Here is a 17450-nt window from a genome sequence, read left to right as displayed (position 1 = left end):
GGATACTAAATGGTCAGCTGAATATTACCAAGAACAATTACCTGCAGGAAAGGTTTACTCATAGCTTCTAAACAGCGTTTCTGGTAAAATGGGAGGCCCTGAGAAAATAATACCAATCAACAAAAGCCTTTTTGCAAAGCAAATCAAATACTGATTATTTATTAAATACAGAGGCGTCAGTTCCATCAGAATTATGCATGAATGACTGGTGTAGATTTGACAAGATCTCCAGTAGCTTTCATGTTTCAATAGTAGCCAACTTTCACAGTGCACAGAATAATATGTAAATACCTTTTTTTTTTTTTTTTTGTCATAGTACATAGTATCAGGAGTATGTGAGTATAATAATTCATATGAAGTAGAAATCATTGCTCAGGAGTATTGAATATTACTAATATATTGAAGAATTATCTCACAGATATCATCCAAGCACACTGATGTGTTCTAGGAATTCAAAGGATATCATGATTGTCTTGCAAATTCATTAGCATACATACTCACTCGCATGTGCATACACAAGAGAAATTAATTACATTGTCGAGAACTTGGTTTGGATTTTTTTTAAATGCCTGTTATTTAAATAGCGTTAGAATTGTGCATTTAAAATAGTTTGCTTCTTTGGGTTAAAACTGGTGCTGATGTTAAATAATAATAATAATCATAAAAAGAAAAGAAAGGAAATCTATCTTCTGTCTTAAAAAAGGGAACATGAAAAGAATTAAAAAATTCATGTCTTTTTAGAAGAATCCAGAAGACTTTCTGGGTTTGTTGTGATGCTCATAATAAAGCTGAGTTTAGGGGTAGTATTATTGATAATGCATCAGTAGGTTGCAGCTAATATTACAAATATTGATTTTTGTTTTCTAGGTGCTTTTAGTTTTGCATAATCATGATATTTTCTGTTTTTTAAATTGTGTGTATAAGGTGGTATAATGAAAAGCAGTAAAATTTATAATACTTTAAAACAAATTTTTTTATTCTTTTAAGCCTTTCAGAGCAGTAAGAAATCATATCTAAAAAAAGTGGAGGGTTGGGAATAAATTGAAATCTTGTACTTGATTTGATTTCTATTTAATTTGAATATGTTCTCACTTTTCTATGTCACTTCTTTCTTTTTATCAAATAGCTTTGCGAAGAGATGAAGGAGAAACATGTGATGAAGGACAAGCTCAATATTCAGGACCTTCTAATCAACAAAAACCAGAAACCTCTTCTGTAAGTTCATATCTCTCTTCGTGTAAAAAAATAATTGAAACATTTCTCTTGTGGTATTCTATAAAGTGCAGCAACAGTTCTTGCATAAATGTTAAAGAATGAATTTATTTCAAAATAAAAGAAGAATTATTTGAAATTTCATTGAAAATGCAATAATCAGTGTGATATTAAAATGAGATTCATTCACTTTTAAAATGAGCTTGATTGAATTTTTCTTTTATTATTAAATTGCCAAGAGGAGGAGAAGTATACAACCTTTCACTGCCAAAGTATATGCCAACGTATACTTTGGCAGTTATATGTTGTTTTAGTGAAAACTTTTGCTTTGGTCTTGCTGTGCTTGTGTGTGTGATTTTGTGAGGAACTGCACAAAGTACATTGAGGGGGAAAATTGTTTTCAGGTAGCATAAAGAAGAAATGTTTAATATTTTTCTATAATATCATAAATATATTTAGAATAATCCTGTGTTTTTCTCTGCATCTGTCTTAAATGATCCCATGAATTAGAAGCCTTTCGTAAAATAAAGGATTTCCGTTTAAAATAGAGTATGGTATGTTTCTGGATCACCAAAATGCTTCAGTTAGTAGATAACGTTGTTATACTTGAAGATATTTCTAATTTTACTCTTTAACACGAGCAGCAATATCTGTTTGTAAATAGGTTATAAAAATCAAAATCTTTGAGGTGAAATATACCATATTCATTTAATGAGAAAAAGACATAATCTTCATTATCATATTTTTATTAAAAATTTATTAGTTTGTCTTTAGCCAAAAGTCTTTTTATTAAAAATTTATTAGTTTGTCTTTAGCCTTTTAATTACCAAGACCAAACAGAAGGATTTCTGACAGAGAATTTGTGTTCTGTTTTGCTATTCAGCTGATAACTGTATTTAAATCTATGACATTGATTATTGAAAAATGGCTTCCTCTTCTTTTTCCATTGCACCAAGTCCTGTTATTATATTAAATAAAGATTTCTTTGTTGAATCTTTCATTTTTCTAGCAAATGGTACTTATTCTTTTTCTTCTGCTCTTGATAATGAACTCAATTACATAAATGGGTCCATGAAAGTTGTTTTTTAGCCAATCTGTAAAAAAACTTACATATTTGCTGCATTAGGCAATATTCCTCCATTATGTATATTCATAATAGTTTGATTTTTTATTTACATTTCTCATATTATTTTTAGTTACACAGCTTATGTATAGGATATAAGTTTCAATTAGTTTTTCTTCCTTAGGAAATGAACAATATAACTCCCCAGAACCCTATTTTAGATTAAATTTCCTATAAAAGGTTTGTAAAACTTTTGGTTTTATCATAATAGAAAAGCCCTAATGTTATATATATATATATATTAAAAAAACCTTGAAAACTTGATTTATAGAAAATAGAAAGATTCCTTTAAAATAAAAATTTGCAGAATTTTTACCACCTTACCAATCAAATTATTGCTACCTTATTTCATTGTTTTGCATGGACACTATTGAACCACATGATTCTCCTAACATTTGAAATTTGCACCTGATTTTTGTTTAGGTTCTGATGGAAAAGTAATTTATAGTACTTGAAACATGTATGTTGTGAAATATTTTCAATTTATTTTTTTTAATTTAGTTGAAATTCAAGTTCAAAATTTATCTGTTCTGCTTTTTTAATATTATTTCTACTGTATAGTTGGATGCTCAGTAAGTATTTAGTTAAAATATTTGGTAAAAAACGTGCCTGTATTTAAAAAGAAAAAAATTAAATAAATAAATAAATAAAAAAACATGCTAAGAAGATCTGGAGGATGCAGTCAATCCAGAATTTGTAGAATTTTCCTTCAAATTACAGTGCCTTATCGGTTCAGAACTAATTATGAATTTTGATTTTCTAACTTTTATTTTGTCTTACCATAATGTTCCGTAAATGTATGTAAACTGAAAATATCCCTTTTCGTCCTTCAGGAAAATTCCCTGAGTGAGTTGCAGGGTTACAATGCTTGTTAGGGTTACCATAATCTGGCGCACATGCACTCTTTTTCAATATGCCATCAAATCACCAAGAGCCAGTTATCCAAAAACTGCTGCCTCATCTGTTTGAGTATTTTACTAAAGTTTCTTTAAATTGGAAGCATTTTTGGGTGTATTTTTCCAAATGTCTTCAAATTGCTAAAATACATTTACGTAAATATAATTTATTATTAATTAATCTGTGCATGATTTTTTAATTATTAATATGTTCCTTATTATGGTTATATTTTAACTTTCAGGTTCCAGATACAAGCACTATGTCACATTTAACAAATACTGCTAATAATAAAGAACTTTCTACTCGGAAATTACAGAATAGTAATTGTCAACCTATAGGAAATGTAAATTTCACTATGACTTTGCCATTTCGAGAAGAAAAATATTTTAAAAATTCATCTCCCAATAAAAATAAATGTAATAAATGTAAAGAAATGTTGTTGTTGGCCAGAAGAGATTCAGACGGTAGTCCTCCATGCACGAATGCTTTTTCTAATAAAAAACTTTCAAAAACCAAAGTTGATCTAAATAAAACTAATGACAAAATTGTAAATTTTTTTAATAAAAAACCTAAAATGTATTGTGAATATGAACAAAAGCATGCAGAAGGTACTACAGTGCAGATCAAGGAGTTTAAATGTACAGTGCAGACAGAAGAGTTTAAAGCTCCATTGCAAGAAGTCAGTATAGAAAAGCATCCAAAAGAAAAAACAGAATCTAATATTCCTTCTAAACCTTTGGTTGATGAGCCCTTATTGAGGAGAAAAAGATGCAAATTAATCCCTTTTAGTATGGATTTATTGAAAAAAGAATTACAAAATAAAGGTAACAATTTTCTTTTCTCCTTGCATATCATGCAATTCTCCTTTACTAAGTTTAAAATTTTCTATTCTCTTATGTGATAGGTTGTTGTTTGTAATAGTTGGTTTTTTTGAAGCAAATTATTTACTCAAGACAGATGGTGCTGAAATGTTGGTATTTCTATTGTTATTAAATAATGCAAAAAGTGTGAAAATAGCTAACTACACAAAATTGGGTTTCCTTTCTGTAAAAAAAATTCTAACTATAAACAGGACTTCAAGAAATAAAATTAAGTACTGTGATATTTTAAATAAGCTTATGTATGTACTGGAAATATAATTATGTGTGTATACGTGTATGTATATATATAGAGGGTGGTCATGTAAAATTCCCAGATATATGAGCCACTAGCAGCCTGTCTACTCAATCAGTCAAAATGAAATATCAGATATTGCTATTTGAAGGTAGGTGTTTGAGATTGTGATGATATAAAATAATACAGCTCTCACAATTACGGTTACATTAAAAAAATATTGAAATTTTCGAATGGCAACACTTTTTTTTTCCTGCGCAAATTGATCACCACATTCAAAAACTATAAATGGTTTTTTGGTTAATGGTTTAACCATAAATGTTTTATGGAACAATATACATATGATAAAAATTGCTGGCCTGAAACATTTGCAAAGAAGAGCATTGTAAAGGATCTCACAGATGATAATGCATTCTATGCGGGAGATGGTTGACTTGGATTGGATTGGATTATTTAATTACAGCAAAGCATCTGCCTAAAGGGAGGGATGCCTTCATGGAGGACTTTAAGGGAAACTGGCTCGTATACACATTACACATGTGGAAAACCATGAAAACGGCCATGCAGCCAGCCCGTTCACGGGATTTGAACCTCGGACCGAACTACCAGTGTTCAGTGTGGAGATAGTTGACAACTATGACAAATATAGTATGTAAAAAATAACCTATATAACTTTATGTTTTATGGCATCTTTCCGTTCTAAAAATCTCATAGATTTAATGTGTATACCTTAGATTGCAAATAACCAGAAATCCTCTGGAGTGTGGTCTGGGGATAGTGGTAGCCACAAAGTTGCAAAGTAATGATAGATGATTCTATTTCTATAGTGCTGTTACAGTACTTGCTGAACATATATGGCAAGTTGTGGAGGAGCACCATCTTGCATCCATTTAATGTCATTAATGTCATTAATGACATTCGCTGCTGAAGTCTTGAATTATGTAATACTGCAACATTGCTGTGTACTGAGCACTTGTGGTGGAGTATGTTTTCGTACCTACAGAAGTGACCACTTTAAAGAAGTACAGACTGAAAATGAAAGTACTTGAGATGCCACAAGACTCAATCACTTTAGCTTCATGTAAAGGTACTGATGCCACATCGTAAGGATTTTTGTCAGCTCAGTAAATTCAGTTCTTGGAGTTTACATTCCCAATTAAGGAGAAATGTGCCTCATCCATTCATGATACCCTCAGCAGCCATCTGCTATTTTCATCATATCTGATAAGGAATGATGATCATTTCTTCTTTACAACTATTTTATGCTGGAAATTTTTGTCACATGTGTATCATTCCAACATTTATGGGTTTTCAATGCATTGATCATTGATCAGGACAACAATGTATGGACAGGAAAAAAGTGAATGTTGTCATCTGAAAATTTTTTCTCTGTATTTGCAGTCATGAGAGCATTGATCTCTGTATTGAGTCATTGATTGGAGATGACTATACTCTATATTACACTTACTTTCACTTTTATATCACAATATGAATTTTGGATAACCCTGCTCTATGAGCTTTACTGATAATCATGCATATATAAAAGGATTTTTGAATGATATAACTCTTTCTCTATTGTGTATATTCATAACAAATTTGATATATATCTGTCCATTAGTGTTTTTTTTTTTTTAATTCGACATAATGGGCAAATTCTGTTAATTTTACACACAAGTATATATATATATATATATGTGTGTGTGTAAATAGTATATATATGTGTGTGTGTAAATAGTATGATATATATATATATATATATATATGTGTGTGTGTGTGTGTGTGTGTGTGTGTGTGTGTGTGTGTAAATAGTATGTATACTTTTGGTTTCAGTATGAGGTAAATTTTATTGTATTTCTAATTCAGCATGGATATGCTTTGTGTATTAAATTTAAGACGAAAATAATAACAGTTTGAACCAGAATAAAAGAAAATGCTTTTGCATATTAAAAATTTTCAAAAGCTATATTCTTGAACTTCAGTTTTTTTCACTAATTCGCATGCAGATAACTGGAAAATATAATATAACCTGAAAAATAGCCTTGTAAAACTGTAATTAACAAATAATTACTATTAAAAATGAACATTTCAAAGATTTTAAACTAACATTCAATGTATTGTTGAAAATAAGATTTATTATAGTAAAAGAAACTCCGTTTTTTTAACTTTTTCTTTAAAAAATGTCCTTTTTCTTATTAAAAATTAAAAAAAAAAAAAAAAAAAAAAAAAACACCTTTGGAAGAGGTACTTAAAAATCACTTATTTAAAATCTTGTCCTGGCAAAATAAAATTTATATGCCTGATATGCCATGGAAACTCACACACACACACACACACACACACACACACACACCAAAAAAAAAAAAAAAAAAAAAGGAAATAATCTAAAATCAGAGCTTGCCAAGTATTGCTACTGCACAAAACATTAAGACCTTTACTTTATCTTCCATGAACCTTCTTGTGTGCCCAAAGTATTGCAATTCAGCAAAGCAATGGATATTTGATTTTCCTTTCAAATTTGATCAATTTTTTGTTAATAAAAGATTTACAATTTAAGTGAAATAAACTCTTTTCTTAGTGTCTTTTAAACATGATTTTACTTTTTGTAGTATATTTAATTAATATAAATTAGAATGTGTGAAATTTATAATCAATCTAATTGATATTTTATGATCTTCCTTATCCTGTTGTTCTATTGGCTGGTACTGAATCATAGGATGAAGAATGTCTTGATCTCATAAGATCTGTTATCTTCTTCATTCTTGACTTTCCTTACCTGCATCCATGTTGATTCCTCCCCACACACACACTTATATTTTCAAATCTTTGAACATCAGAAGTAATTTTATTGATATCTGTTGTTGGTTTTTTCTTTGACAGAATCTTCTTTCTTTATTAAATGAAGAAATTTTCCCAGTCCAGTGTACTCTTTAAAATCATATTATTAGTACTATTAGGGTTAAACTTTCAATTTCATTCCATGGCTTAGTAATCTGATTTCCTGTAGGAAAACCTTCCAAAGTTTCACGGGTTTTTCTAATTTTTCCAGAATTAGTTTGAAAAATATTTAGGATTATGATTAAGAGATAATTCATTATAAGAGTAATGGAGAGCTCAGTGTATAATGACAATGCTATAAAAGGGACAGCCAGGTTCTGTAAGCCAATTTAAGACATGTATTGTCTCTTCATGCTGAGCAATGCATTTTATTTAGATTGGATTATTTGGTAATGTGGCAAAGCATGGCAAAACTATCCGCCTAAGGGAAGATTGGAGGACTTTTTTTTAACTAGTTTGTATTCATGTTATACATGAAGAAAATCATTAAAGCAATTCTGCACCCAGATCATTCACCAAGATTTGATCTCGGTTGAACTGCTAAATGTTCAGCAATTTTACTACTCTGCTGCTAGGATGCATATTTTATTTAGAAATTATTTTAAAACACATCCTGAAATAGTAATGAATGCTGCTTATTTTAAAAGTTTTGCAGACAGAATGACACTAAGGCCAGCAATGAAATTTCATGCATAAAAAATTTACAATACATTTCAAATCTTTTTTTTTTTATAAATTTTTTATGTTCTTTCTTTTTTAATACAATACAAATGAATGAAAATTAAATTTAATACATACCAGTGAGAATGCAGTGAAATTCATTGAAATGAATAAGTTTACCAAGGCAGCTAGATGCCATCAGAAATATGCACATGCACATGCGCTGTTCCTTATTAGAAAAATATACAGAAGGGTACATGCATCATGAAGTCTGTGATCGATAATAATAATAATAAATTATATTAATCTTGCTACGTACCTGCAGTTAGCTGTCATTGTAATAAATAGTGCATCCACTGCAAAAATATTGAAATTAACAATTGAGAATATATAATAAGCTACTAGAAACAGAAAATATATGTTTAATAAGTATTTTAATATGTGTATGATTTACTTAAGAATATTAAATAAAAGCCTCTAAAAATTTTTTTTAATGATGATTAAACTGCTGAGTTAAGGTTCTGAAAAATAGAAAGATCTAGTAAATTTTTGAAAATTCAGATTGCTGCTTTACAATTTATATTTGTACATTTTTTGTTGTTGTTGTTTTCTATAGTAGTTATTAAATCTGAAGTTAATGTTTTGCACTTATAGGTAGCTTATGTTCAGATACAACAGAGTTTTCATACAGAAAATTCCGTTCTAAAATTCTTCCTACAGAAAATAGCAATGCTGAAGAAGAGCTAAATCGAGAAATAAAGTATTATGATATTTTAAAATTTTATTTATATTAGAGCACAGCAGTGATTTTCTATTTTGCTTTCAAATTTATATTGCAAGATTATTTCTTTTCTGTATTTGTTAAACTATATTAATAAAAAAGATATATACATACATACATATATATATATATATATTAGTATCCGTTAAATAATATGTTTTCTCTGTTGTAGCAAAGAGGACTTTTCTCGAATGGAAATAATAGGCCAGGTAATGAATTACAATCTTTGGCTTTTAATGTGTGAAACCTGCTTGGCAAATTATTTACCTTATTATTAAATGTATTAGTCATTTAAAAAAAAAAAAAAAAAAAAAGTCTCTGCCTTCAAATACTAAAGGTTTCCATAAAACATATTTTATCAGTGGCCATATAGGTCATAAAATTGGGTTTATGTTTATTCTATTTTTTTATTTTTAATTACCGGTCCATCTGTTAATTTAGATCAATATCCCATGCAATTCTTTCATTGATATTTAATTAGATCCATATTGTCATGTTAAACAAGACTTGAAATAGCTTGTTTAGATAATATTGTGAGGGGAATTTGAGTCAAACCAAGAATTTTAAATTTATAAAATAAAAGAGCAGATTTCAAGAAGCAGAAACTACATTTTTTTTAGCTTATTCTTCTGCTATGTTTATAAACTAATCCTTGGAAAATTTTGACATAGAAAGATTTGCTAGTGCACCTGAACCATCCTAGGACCGTAAGGAAGAGATATTAACTGGTTTCTTGCCTTCACTGGCTTGATGTAGTTATGCCTCCTCCTTGTTTATCAAAACATTCAGGAACATTCTAGATCTATAGGATTTCATATGCTCAGAAGTAAACATTTTGTAATTATATTATTAATGTATATAATTTCTGTTTCTACAGTATTTCAAAATCCTAACTATGTGAAAGAATATATTTCTAAACAACGTATTGTTCTAAACAAAATTAAATGTTTATTTTTCCTGTGCTCAGAATACTTTAAATTGAATAAAATGTTTTACAGTTTTTCATTAATTACATTTAAAGGAAATTTTAAGGTAATTCAATTTTATTAGGTTAATGTTTACAAAATTTATTATATTAATTATATCAAAATCACGCATTACTTTGTTTCTGCTTACACAGTTTCTTTTTGAAATATTTTCTCAAATATGAGATGGTTTTTAGTTTTTCTAAGATACTTTTTAAATCGAAGATCGTAGTCTATAATTATTGCTTTCCTTAGTTTGTATCAAATTAGAGTACCTTTTATTTCATAGTTAGGATATGTTAAATATTGCTGCTGATTTCCATGTAGTTTACTTTTTATGATAATTAAGAAGGGATAGAATAAAAAGGGTTTATTAATATTTTTTAAGTCTTACAACTGAATTTTTGTAAAATTCAAGGAAATAATTCTTTTAGTGCTTATCAAAATTATGTAATTCCTGTTGTATTCAACAATACACATGCTAAAAATTATAGTTTAAAGTGCACATCTCATATATTGTATTTTCCAATTTGAATAATTCATCCCTAAATAGTTTATACATATATTTGTTAGCAAAATTTTTAATTCGTATCTACAATTAAATGTTAAGGTCACTATATGATTTATTTAACAAGATTTCTTCACAGTAACATTCTCAAGAGTTTATAAATGAATAAATATTTCCTTTCCAAGTATATTTATAAATGATTTAATCAATATTTACATACTTGATTAGAGGAAATTGCATGTTTCTTAAAAGATAGCGATAAATACTCATGTGCATTTAATAGTTTTCATTTTCAGCATGTGTAAATCTTTATTCTCTCTGCATTCACTATAGTTTTCAAGTAAAGTAATTTACAGTCAATTAACGTGTATTACAATTTTTATGTAAGAAATTTTATCTTTGCTAGACACTCAAAAAGCAGATTATATTTTGCTCAAATATTATTATAGATTATATTTTGCACAACAGTATATATACAGAATTATAGGCCTTACTACTAGCTGAGGAACTTAGGCCACCGAATGCTAGGAATTCAACCCAGTTCTGATAACAGGCAAATGGATTGGCTGCATGGTTGGTTTTCATAATTTCTCCCATGTTCAGCTTGAATGCAAGATAGTTTCCTTTAGAAAGTTGTCCGTGAATCATCCCTTCCTTTAGGCAAATAGCCATCACAGGCTGTGACATATTCATGCTCGTATATAATGTAAACCTACATGCTGAATAACAAATCTTTTAACTTGCATAATTTTACATTTACGCATATGCATTTAGACATCAAGCTGCAGTCTTTTAACTTAAAATGTGTTTCTGTGTACGTTCTATATTTAGTGCATGCCTTAGCAATTTAATTCAGTTTAGTAGTTCTCTGAGAATATAATAAATAACTATCTATGTCACATTTAAACATTAACCTCATTATCATCAAATCACAATCATGATTTTCTAAATCTGCATACCAACTCAAATTTTGCTTCATTTTTTGAAACAGTTAAAATAACTAATTGATCTTAATTTATAAATATCTGGAATTTCCACACTGCAAGGAAATCCATAATTTAACAACATGCAAAATGTAAATCACATTATTGAAATGCTGCTATGAAATTATATGATTATGCTATTATGAAATTATGCTATTATTGAAATGATATTAATTACGCTAGTTTCATGTATTGAAACTTTTTTAAAAAAAGATAATAGACCATCACTCACTCTTTCCTTTTTTTATTAGGGGTTAGATTGAAACATTAAAATTGGTTATGTCTCATACAATAGTATATGTATTGAATAACAAAGATTTTATCATTCATAATTTTGTATTACATTTAGACATCAATTAAACATGTTGTTAAAAAAAGAGTGGGGACTTTATATATTATTTATTATAAATATGTTAATTACTGACTATGAACCAATTTATTTAGTGGACTTATTAATGTACTTATTAATTTACCTCTGTAGAATACTCGATTTTTCAAGTTCCTGTTTAGCTATCAAAGTAAAATGTGCATGGTATAAAAAAAATTCCATGCCTTATTACACTATCAAAGCTCAGAAGCACTGCATCAACCACAATGGAAGGAAGTTATCTTCTTAGATTCCTACCTCGATTTCTAGGACAGTGTGTTTCACTTCATTATCTTTGTTGAAACATCTTCATACTGTTATTAGCTATACATTTCTTACCTTACTCTCAGTTGATTTGTTCAGTAGGTAGTTAATAATAACTAAGTTAAAAAGCTACATGCCTAGGATGAGATGGCTTGAGATGGATTTTTTTTTTTTTTTTTTGAAAAAAATTGGCTTTGTTTATATTCGACAAGGAAAAATTGTATGCAGTCAGACCAATCAGTCACCCAAATTGAATTCTCTATCTCTTATCAGGGCTTCATGGCTTAATTGATTAGTGACTGGTAGGTGTACTGCCATTCAAAATATGAATTACAGATAGTAAATACTATGGAAATGGTGTATGTAAAGCATGATGGAATTACTTGTAATAAGTGGACTTGAGTTATATTATGTGGTTTAAAATAAAAATTCTGATAGCTAAAAATTGTTTCATGTTGAAAATCATAATTATAATACTTTACCTTGGTTTTCCTTCTTTGTGCAATAATACTTGTATTGCAATTTTTTCCCGATATTATAAACTTTTATCAGTTTTTTTTTTTTTTTTTTTTTTGTCAATATTTTAGAAATTACTATTATATTAAATTAATACAACTGAAAATTTACAAGAAGAATCTCATTGGAAATAACTTTATTCCAGTTTAATCTTGGCTTTATCATTACTCAACTGAATAATGATCTCTTTATTATTGACCAACATGCTACAGATGAGAAGTATAATTTTGAAAGTTTGCAGAAGGAAACAGTGCTTGAAACTCAGAAATTGTTCAAGTAAGTAATTTCTTTGTATAATAAGTAATTTAAAAATCCAACACTAATTGTTATAATATTTATAGTGTTGTCATGCATGTGTAGTTTGCTTAGTGTAATCAGATAAGATGCAATAATTGGAAAAAGTGTCACAGAGTTTAACTGTAGTGTTGGGGATCGGGGTCTAGTGGAAATCAAGGTAATTATAGTGCCTTTAACATGTATTTCCATCTGTGAATTGGCTCACCAGCAGCTGAGCGGTAAAGATGCTGAACACTGGTAGTTCGGTCTGAGGTTCGAATCCCATGAACGGGCTGGCTGCATGGGCATTTTCGTGGTTTTCCCCATGTGTAACGTGTATACTAGCCAGTTTCTCTTAGCCAAGCCCTCCCTTTAGGCAGATAGCCCTCATGTGCTTTGTCATAATTAAATAATCCAATCCAATCCATCTGTGAATTAGTCTATCTAGCTAATCAAGAATATCTGTACCTCTCCAAAAAGACAGCAGTGATACAGAGTTTCTGAAGCTGTAAACTCTGTTCTGTCTATATTTCTTCAGATTACTTTTAGCAATGATTTAATGATTTAAAAAAGAATGAAATAAATTTCTATATTTCTTTATCTTTGCTTAGTGATTTTGCTATCTTTGCTGTTTAGGTATTTAAAACATTTTTTTATTAATTTTTTAAAAAATAAATTATGCAAAAAATAATTTTAATCAGTAATGCTTAGTTTGTTCAATAATCACTGGCCATTCTAAAAACAACTTCATGATTCCATTTTTAAATTGAGATTTCACACTGTTGCTTGAGACGTAGATTTTACCTCATGAGTTTTGAAGAGCGTGGAACTAATGGTAGTCTGATGGTGACTGTCAGGATTGTGTGGTGGATCGGGTACATATTTCAACTGAGCTCCAGTAATTTCTGATGAATGATGACTATATATATTGATAGTACATGCTGGAACTGATTTTTTACTCCTTGATAAAGAGTCAAGTAAGTGAATCCTTTATAACTCCACTAAACGGATGATATGACCTTCTTTTGATGAATATCAGTTTTTGATATTGTTTGAGCTGGCTTACCATATTTGGACTAAGATTGTTCACATTGTTACCATAAAGAATATTTTTTAATCACTTGTTAGTTATTTCAAAAATGGGCTATTTTATTTGCATTTCAATATCAAATCACATATGCTGATATGTTTTGTTAAATGAATTTTTCAAGTTTATTATTCATTCATCGAAACAATAGATTTAAACTGTCAGTAAACACATTTATAGTTATGTGATGATCAGCTTTGATTGATGATTTTTATTTATCATTCAATGTCACTTGGTTTACCAGAACTCAAAAGTCAGTTAATGAACTCTCTAAGGATTATGTTAATTTTATTAACAGTTAAATTTTAAGTTAAACTTCTTTCCTGTCAAATTCTTAACTTCAACTTACTACTTCTGGCCAGAACATAGTTTTATAATCATGTCTGAATAAATAATGAGGAGGAGCGGTATTTAACTGCGTAGTTCTTCTTGCTGAGTTAGAGAGAATCAGGGTTTCTGATTAGCGCACATCCGCCTTTTTGGCTACTCTCTCTCAAAGCTGTTATTATGCTAGGCCGTACTTAGGTCCTTCATAGCTTCGCAGTCATATCATGTTTAAGGGGCCAACAACGTTAAAACTTTGATAGCTTTGGCTATATCTCTTGAGTTTAGATTAGTTTTAGTTTATTTCTTAGCATCTTAAGTTCAAGCCCAAGTGTCGGCTTTTATTATACACTCCTAGACGAAGTTCTGTCTTAGGAGTCTGTTAAATCGTATTTAAATAATAAGGGATTATTTACCCTTCCATCTTGTTGTTTCATATCACACGAACTCAAGCGATTATTCGCTTATCAGTTCTTAAGATTCTTCATGTTCAACTGTAAATTAGCATTTACAAAATGAGGAACTCTACAACTCAAAAAACACTGGAATGAAAAATTTTGCAAATTAATTCTGACATGTGCATTCTGTCAGTATATCATTATCATTCACAACATAAATCTTTATGTATGCATCTGTGCTTCTTTTATATTTTCAGAAAAAAAAAAAAAAAAAAAAAGTAAATTCTGATGAGAATTTTGGCTTTTTGATCTTCTATCCTTCACCAAAATTTGCCTACATAAAACTCCTTGCTTTTATAAGTTTTATTTAAAATACATGCACAGTATGTCACTTGCCACAGTGCATTATCAAAATTCGTTTTGAGCAACATTAAAATTATCTCTTCATTATTATAAGTATCTTGCAGAAAAAACAAAAATTTTCAGGTAACCCAATAACCAAAATACCAAGTTGAGGATGTCTTCAACTATTTTTTATTATTTTAGGATGTATATTATTATTAGGTATTTTAGGTTGGTATTTTAGGATGTCAAGGTTAAGAATGATTTTTCTTTCAATAAAAGACACCTTTCTGTGTACTTATAATTTTGTTGAACAGCAATATATTAATTATATGCTCATTAAATTTGTGGTGAATGAACAATTAAATTTCTAATGCTTGTGAGGAGTAACTATCTCCCAACAAAAAAGAACAGTGTTTCAAGTTAACTCTCATAATATGCAAGCCTTTTCAGTTGAAATCAATGATCTATTAAGATTCAGTTGTGCCTGTAATACTACTTATCATGTTGCTTTACAGAATAAAAATTGAAATTTAAAAATTAGAGGGGCTATGCATGTCCCCTCCCTAATTCTTTAGTTATCTGTTATAATGAATGCAAGATTTGAATTTTTAAATTTAAAAAAGTATAATAATAATTTTTCTTCCCAAAACATGTTATGGTATCTAAACCAATTCAACAACCTTTTTTTTTTTTTTTTTTTTCCCTTTAATATTTATGGTCATTCATAGAAATTGAAATATTTAATTATACTATGAGACTAAATGATAGTTTATTCTTTACATTTTAATGATATTATATAATTTTTGTGTTAAATGTAAAAATGTTGTAAAAGAGTTATTTTATGTATTTAATATTTTAGAATATTTTTTCCGTATTTTACAGCCCCTTAAATTTAAATTTAACAGCAGCTTCAGAAGCCACTTTAATGGATAATCTGCATATATTTGAGAAAAATGGCTTTAAGTTCAACATAGACGAAGATAATTCATCTGGAAATAAAATTCAACTAGTGTCTGTTCCAATGAGTAAAAACTGGAGTTTTGGTAAAGAAGGTAATATTGTGGGTATAAATGTTGTACGCTATATTGTTATTATTATTATTATTATTATAAGGGAACAACTCCGATCCTCCTAGCCAGCGCAAGTCAGCCGTATGATCAAAAAATGGGACTGGCCAGAAAAAAACATATGAATTGCAAAACCTGAGTCTTGGTTCCGAATTCCAATTCTATCTTTGTTCATATTGATAATCTTCATAATTGTCTCTGCAAAATCTTTCAAATTTGAATACTTCCTTTTAAAATCTTCCTAAAAATTCTTTTTATATTTCTCCTTGCACTCTGGGTAAGCTTACATTCATTGACGAAGTGCCTGGCATCCCCAAACTTATCACTAATTAAGCATTTATCATTATTCTGTAGATGGGGCTGATTAAAATAAGCCGAGAAATGCCCATAATTAGTCAGTACCTGATTTATATCAACATATAATATTCATCATTTTGTTTAACTTTATATTTTTCATTAACTCTTTTTTCTGATTAGATGACTCCCAGCAAAAATTCCATTCTGTATAAATCCAATTTTCCATTTCAGCAATGGTCTTTTTTTTCTTGAATCTTGGGTATCAAAATTATCGGCCCCATCCTCAAGTGCCGCCATTTCAGCAAGGGTGTCTGCTCTTTCATTTCCGACAATTCCACTGTGTGCTTTCACCCAGTGTAATTTAACAATATGTTTTCTTTCAGCCTTTTTAAACAAGTCTTTTATTTCATTAATAGGTCGTTTTTATGATAAATCAGAATGATATATATATATGTAATAATTTTGTTTTGTAAAAATTTTATGTGCATTATGATGACGTGGAATAGTAAATTTTTAAGAGGACATGTGTAACTGTCAAAAATGAAGCTAAAACTAAAAACAAAAATTATGTATAAAGCAGTGACGGACTGTGGTTTTCACCAAGTGAGACTAGATATGAAGAAACACATATGATTTTGGTCTTCGATGGAGGTGGTTGTCATAGAGATATGAGGTTAAGTATCAGTGTTTATTTATAACCCATGAAATACTGGTCTCTTTCAGAAGTTATTTACAGAGATTGTCATCATGACAGGGTTTACTGTATTTTCAGTATGAAGACTAATGAGTACAGTTATGCATAATATGCTCTGATAAATTTGTGAAATCAGATGAGAAGAGAAAATTTAAGTGATTATGCTATAAACGATAATTTTTTATTGATGGATGTTATAAAAAATAATAATGGCTATCTAAAATAGTAATGAACATGGCAATCTCAAAAAGAACTTAAGACCAACAAAACAGACTATTTTTTAGTTTGCATATAGTTAAGAATTTAAGGGTTCCCACGCTATCTGGAAAACCAGAAAAGTCATGGAATTCAAAGATTGACCAGAAAAGGTCAGGGAATTTTAATATTTTAGCCAGAATGTGGAAGGTCTGGGAATTTCGTACGACAATCCCCAAAAAGCAGTTTCTGCGCCATTGTTGAAAATGAATCTTTTTTTTTTTTGGCAATGTATCTCTATCGCCTGAGTGTATCTATCGTTGGATGTATCTATTGCCTGAGTGTCATTCTGGCAGCTGATATAGAGCCAGTTTTCGCAGCACCAATCAGATTGTCTTTCGGAAAGACAAAGCAAATTTCCAGCATCTTTGGTTTCCAGTAACCTCCAGAATCCAGAGAGCATGCTTCGTGTGTTTTTGCGAAGAACAAGAAATCTGTGCATGTTGAACAAAAGAAAATTCTGCCTCCTGGTTTAAAGAGCTT

The 17450-nt window shown here is 29.3% G+C and overlaps 2 protein-coding genes across 5 annotated transcripts in view; one reads left to right on the top strand and one right to left on the bottom strand.

Annotated features, from left to right (window-relative positions):
- Pms2 (mismatch repair endonuclease PMS2) overlaps positions 1 to 17450 on the top strand; it is a 111120-nt gene that overhangs the window by 77959 nt on the left and 15711 nt on the right. For all 4 annotated transcript variants that reach the window (XM_085826903.1, XM_085826899.1, XM_085826901.1 and 1 more), the window contains 6 exons: positions 1127 to 1215; positions 3474 to 4056; positions 8495 to 8600; positions 8794 to 8830; positions 12370 to 12500; positions 15537 to 15706. In XM_085826903.1, coding sequence (XP_085683029.1) covers positions 1127 to 1215; positions 3474 to 4056; positions 8495 to 8600; positions 8794 to 8830; positions 12370 to 12500; positions 15537 to 15706 — 1116 coding nt within the window. The remainder of the gene's footprint in view (positions 1 to 1126; positions 1216 to 3473; positions 4057 to 8494; positions 8601 to 8793; positions 8831 to 12369; positions 12501 to 15536; positions 15707 to 17450) is intronic.
- The window catches only part of LOC118203853 (uncharacterized), a 262288-nt gene continuing 252981 nt past the window's right edge, over positions 8144 to 17450 (bottom strand). Inside the window, exons 5-6 of the mRNA XM_085826907.1 lie at positions 10589 to 10788; positions 8144 to 8196 (exon numbers count right to left, since the gene is read on the bottom strand). The gene's annotated coding sequence lies outside the window, so the exon portion shown is untranslated. The remainder of the gene's footprint in view (positions 8197 to 10588; positions 10789 to 17450) is intronic.

Source organism: Stegodyphus dumicola, chromosome 11 (genome assembly GCF_044657685.1).
Source record: "Stegodyphus dumicola isolate Sdum_Otavi_A_Nest chromosome 11, ASM4465768v1".
Lineage (NCBI taxonomy): Eukaryota > Metazoa > Arthropoda > Arachnida > Araneae > Eresidae > Stegodyphus > Stegodyphus dumicola.
Note: the sequence above shows the minus strand (reverse complement) of the source record. Positions and strands in the feature narration are given on the sequence as shown.